Source organism: Trachypithecus francoisi, unplaced genomic scaffold, assembly GCF_009764315.1.
Source record: "Trachypithecus francoisi isolate TF-2019V2 unplaced genomic scaffold, Tfra_2.0 Lachesis_group5, whole genome shotgun sequence".
Lineage (NCBI taxonomy): Eukaryota > Metazoa > Chordata > Mammalia > Primates > Cercopithecidae > Trachypithecus > Trachypithecus francoisi.
In genome coordinates this window covers 792,599-798,598 of record NW_022681470.1, presented here as the reverse complement: position 1 = coordinate 798,598, position 6,000 = coordinate 792,599, and the positions used below count along the sequence as shown (strand labels likewise).

General features: G+C 33.6%; 1 protein-coding gene across 1 annotated transcript; it reads right to left on the bottom strand.

Annotated features, from left to right (window-relative positions):
* On the bottom strand, positions 1-1,208 carry LOC117075217 (olfactory receptor 14A2). Its single transcript, XM_033197371.1, has one exon. The coding sequence runs from the start codon at positions 1,167-1,169 to the stop codon at positions 225-227; it is 945 nt and encodes a 314-aa protein (XP_033053262.1). The 5' UTR covers positions 1,170-1,208; the 3' UTR covers positions 1-224.
* Positions 1,209-6,000: the final 4,792 nt, after the last annotated feature.

Here is a 6,000-nt window from a genome sequence, read left to right as displayed (position 1 = left end):
TTTGTCATAGAAGAATATCAAATGATTACCCTAACACTATATGTTATCCTGATGTAATGCAATTAAGTGACCTTAGAAATAGTCAGTTAGGCTCTTGAGTATTTATTTCTTCAGGGAAAAGAAAATGTATGTTGCTTTCTTTTCTTAGGTCTTTCCAAAGTTAAAAATTAGGAAAGTTTCTCGTGATCTGTAAGGTACTGTATCATTGACAGAACTTGAAAGTGTTAAATGAAGTAAGCCTCCTGGCCATATGCGTTTTGCAACAACCTTATCAGAGCACGTTTCATGTCATCGTTCCGCAGGCTGTAGATTACAGGGTTAAATACTGGAGGCATCACAGTGTAGATCACAGAGAGCAGCCTGTCAATAACAGATGGTGAATTCGAAGGTGGCTTAAGATAAACAAAATAAGCAGTTATGATAAAAACAGTGAAAACAATGAGATGGGGGAGGCATGTGGAAAAAGCTTTTGACTGACCTTTAGTGGTAGGGATCTTCAGTACAGTGGAGAAGATATAAATGTAAGAGATCACAATACAGATGAAACAAGAAATGCTTAAACACGCACCAACTCCAATACCTGCATAAATTACCATGAGTGTTTCAGAACAGGAAATCGTTAGTAATGAAGGAACATCACAGAAAAACTGTGGAATCACACTGGAGCCACAGAAAGGCATGGAAAATGTGCCAGCTGTGTACACAGTACCAAAGAGCCCTCCAATGGCCCAGGAAACACTTGCCATTAACACACAGACACCAGTATTCATGACTATCTCGTAGTGCAGGGGACAGCAGATGGCTACATAGCAGTCATAGGACATGGCAGTGAGGAGAAATATCTCACCTGCTGAGAAGGAAGTCATTAAAAGTAGCTGGAAGGCACATGCTAGAATGGAAATGGAATTGTTGTGGGTTAGGTTGTTGACAATGAATTTTGGGATTGGAACAGATACCAGGAAGACATCCAAAAAGGATAAGTTCTTCAGGAAGAAGTACATGGGTGTTTGGAGCTTTACGTGTAGGGTAGTGAGAGTAATGATGAGAAAGTTACTCATTAGGGCTGCCAGGTAAATCAGTAGGAAGAGCACACCGTATAAAATCTGCAGCTGCTGGACATTAGAAAACCCCGTAAGAAGAAATCCTGTCACCAAGGTGACATTGGCCATACTAGATTCTCTTCAGTGCCTGTCAAGGTGAGAAGATATGCCAAAAAAAAAAAGGAGAAAAAAATTAAAAAATTAATCTATACAGACTAGCAAGAGTCATACTGATACACAAAAATATTCAGTGGAAAGGAGTCTACCTAAAATGGCTCTCCATTTACTTAAAACTTCATTGTTCATTTTTTAAAGATAAACTCCATGAGTAATGTGCAAATTCCATTAGACTTTCTAAGAGTTTTACCTAATCTATAGCCTCAAACTTAATTTGTTACAAGACACATATAACTTGACTAAACACAGAAGCTTTTCCAACCCACTGAGAATTTGCATCAAATTATTATTATGCCATGCTTCATGATGAATCCTTTGCTTTCAGAAAAGCAATCCAAAGGCCCATGTCTTTAGATTGTGTTAGTATCCATAATATCCTACACAGGCGCAAAATATCAATTATCATATGATGTTACAAACATAAAGTCACACAGATGTATTGAATAATCTCACATAGGTAAATAACCTTCTTTATTCTAATGATAGTAAGCAAGGAAAAATAAACTAGGATTTGTTGTTCAATGTTTGTATTATCTTGAGGTCATACAATTCTAACATAATGAATATCTCATTAGTGTAGAAATGAAAAATGAATTATTTAGCAAAATTTCATGTTCTTTGAATGTGCACATGTGTACTAAAGCCACATCGTTACAAGGGTGGTTGATTTGTGTATAAAGGAATTTTGACAGGGTACCATGATAAAATGGCTTTCCCGTCCTAACTGAATAATTTTTCTTGATCATGGTCAGTTTTCCATAATTTACTTTGTAAAACTATCAAATATCTTCTTTCAGTGTTTAAAATATTTCCCTCAATTATTAGTTACTGATGTAGAGTTATTTATTCTTTATTGAAAAGATCAGAAAAATGTTTCATATATATCAGACATCAAACTAGATGGTAGAAATTTAAAAAATATACAACTTTTTTTTTTTTTTTTTCCCTAGGAGCTTGCTGTTAATGGGAGGAGGCAGAAAAAGAACAAATAAATTAGTAAACAAGATAAACTCAGATTGGGGCAGGCATTATGAAAATAAAAAGGTGTTATTTTAGAGATTAACCAGATGAAAGGGCTTTCTATGTGGGTGACCTGGGGGCTGACCACAAAATGAAGAGAAGAAATACAGGACAAAGATCTGTAGAGAAGATGCTTCAGGAAGAGAAGCTTAAAAAATAAAGTAAAGGTGATGGACATTTGGATCACATGTGGAGAAGCAGTATACAATGAACCTGAAAAATGTGGTAGAGTGATTAAATAATTCTGAAGACATTTATTAGCTTCAGTGGTCAGTCTGGAGAAATACACGAGGAAGGACAAAAGGGAGGAGGAAGGATAAAGAAACTGGCCATTAAATTTAATTGTTTTTTTGTGTGCCCTAAATTTCCTTACTATCTACAAGATTTTTAAAATTTTGCTTTGGAACAGACATTTTACCAATGGAAATTTGAAATTAATACTGTATAATAATTCCAATTCCTCAACCACATGTACACAGGATTACTCATCAGATGTCCTTAAGGAGATAATTCCATCACATCTACACAAGAGTAGAAATATTTCTCCCAGAATAAAAGATTTAATTTGTTAGTTGATTACCTGAAATGAAAACAAAACATCTAGCTTCTTTCATAAACTCCGTGTCAACACAGCACATGATTCCATCTCTAGACTTTTGATAAAAGACTCAAAGAGCTCTGCAAAGCTGTGGGAGTTTCTTCACGTGGAAGGATGCATAGGACCACAAAGAGGAAGGAAGGCTACTTGCCTTTCTTTTATTTCAAATTTGACATAATTTGGAAACTTCTATAGTCAAAGGGACTGCAACAAATTATTTTTAAGGCACTTGGCTAATACTTTAGAATTCCCCAAAGAAAAATGTCTTCAATATTTTCTGAATCACCTTGTTAAGTGATTATCTCTTAAGACCATTCGCATTATAATCACATGTGTTTTCCATAGGGAGGAAACACCTGTTTGCAACGTAGGTCAGAACACATTCTGAATTACGCTGTTAAGGACACGACTCAATCTTTTAGCAGAAAAATAATAAAGTATTCCAATATTCCCTTATCATAGAGCCACAGGCTACAGGACAGTGGTAACCAAACTATGTAATATACTGCATAATAATCATTTGAGCACTTCACTAAAAATGAAGACTCCTGAAACATACAACAAGCCAACATAACATAGATTTGCTTATAGCTCTGTTCCCCTTTAGACTAAGAGTTTATATTAAGCCTATGGTTAAGTTACTTAGAATAGTTTCTTTTTATTTTCTTTTGAACATGGTTATGTTTTTCATTTGAAGTATAGTTATTTCATTTGATTTGGTTTGCATTTAATTTTAAAGCTTTTTGTCCTTTACTTTTGTTGACAGCTTTTATATGTAAAAAATCCATATGCTTCTCTGAAGTAAAAATACATACAAAAACCCCACAGAACACTATTCTCAATGAAATGTCATTCTCTGTCCTTTCCACCCCATTGCTCAAGATCTACAGAAAAGCAGTTTCAGGGTTTACTGGTTTACTGTCCGTATGTTTTAATTTTACAAAAAAAGATTTGCTCATGTTTTCTTGTTACTTATAGCACGTGCAGTATACTCCCTTACATTTGATTATTTAATGTAATAAATGCTGGCAAACATTAGATACAGTTTATGGAAACTGCCTTCATTATCATTGTTTTTTCATGGTTGAAGAATACTCCAGTGTAAATAAAGGTAATAGTTTATTCAACAATTACTATATGTTTTGGTATTTCGTTTTCAAAATTTTGTCGTTATAAACAAAGCTGCCAAATGGAAACCTTGTGAACATGTATTAAACTACAGGAGGTACATCTTCAGGAAATCATATAAATGAGTCAAAGGTGGCTCCTGTAGGTTGGCCCTCACGTAGTTGACTTCTTCGCAGCAGGCTGTGACAGTTAGCTCAAGCGCTGATGACACTAAACTCAAATCCTTACACATCAGTTGATTCAAACATAGCAGAAAAAGCTCACGTTTTAGTCATATATAACCTGCCTATTTCTACTCTGCATAACTGCACCCAACATCTGTTAGCCATAATTAAAATTAACCCTGGGGCTACAAAACACTTTAAGCCACTGTTTGAAATGTATCTCTGCCAGATAATTTTTGTTTTTTGCTGTTTTATTTCCTCTTTCTTTTCCTCCGTTTCTTCTTTCCTGCTGTTTTTCGGTGATTATTTGAATAATTTTTAAAATTTCTTTTAAAATTTTGTTTTCTAGCTGCTTTTTATTGTGTGTAGCTGCCCCGGGAATGAGAAAATATACATACTTAACTTTTTCTAACTCTACTTATAATTGATAATGCACTCCTTCTTGTAAAATAATATCTTTGTCATTTACACATGTATTAGTCAGGGTTCTCCAGAGAAACAAAACCAACCGGATAAAAAATATATATATTTGGAAATGGGAACTCTGATGTTGGAGGGCCAGGGGAAGGTTGCTGTTCCAGGCCAAGAAGAGAGTGTGAATTCACCTTTCCTCTGCTTTTTTGTTCTATTTGTGCTCTCATTGGATTGGATGATGCCTCTCCACATTGGTGAGGGTGAGTTTCTTTACTCAGTCTACTTATTCAAATATTAATTTCTTCTGGAAACACCGTCATAGACACACTCAGAAATAGTGTTTTACCAGCTATCTGGGCACTCTTTAGCCCAATCGAATTGACACATAAAATTAACTCTCATGCCCCATATATGACCATGTCTGATACTATTAACTTTTTTTAGTATTTCAGTATATTTCTTGTATTATTTATTTCATTCTAAAGATCTTACTTCAGTATATCTTACAGGCAGTTTTACTGTCAAAAAATTCCTTTCAGTATTTTTTAATCTAGTGCTATCTTTATTTTTCCTTCATTCTCAATTTTATTTTTGCTGGACATAAAATTTTTGATTGATAGTTGCCCCTCCAAACCTTTCAACCTTTCAGTATGCTGAGGATGTTTTCTAATCTCTTTGTGTAATCACCATTTCTAATGAGAAGTCATTCATTATTCACAGTATTTTTTCCCTTTATGTAATATATTATTCATTTTTTCTTGCTGCTTTAAAGATTGGTGCTTATACTTTGCTTTCAATAGTTTTATTATTATTTATTTTTGTTTGAGTTATTTTTGTTTGTGTTCTGACTGGTGTTTTTTAGCACCTTGTACCTACAGATTTCTAGTTCCCTCAGATTTCAAAAAATGTCAGCCATTATATCTATAATTATTTTTTCTGGCATTTTTTTTTTCTCCTTCCAGTTCATCAGCTTATATAATTTATATGCTCTATCTTCAATTTCCTTACTCCCTCAGTAAAATTTTAATTTCAGAAATAGAAATTTTCAATTTTATAATTTCTATTTGGTTATTTTTAAAATGTTTCTATTTCTTTGTGGAGAAATCCCATTTGTATACTGAGATTTCACATGTATTGAAAACATTTTTTTTCTGAATTGAGACAAATGACCAATATAAGTATCTTTGTTTGTTTGCTTCAGCATCTGGTTCATCTTGAGTTTGGCCTAGATTTATTTTCTTTTCACATCTTAATGGGTTTAATTTGTAGATTCCTCATATGATGGGTAGAATTTATCCTGAATATTATGAATGCTGAATTGTAGAGATTCTACATTTTATTTTATTTTTAAGTGAGTATTATTTCTACATATTAACAAGCCATTTCTTGATTGGTCTTGAACTACAATTTTTATTTCATTTGTAGTAGCTTCCATTTCATTTAGATCTTGGTATGGCTG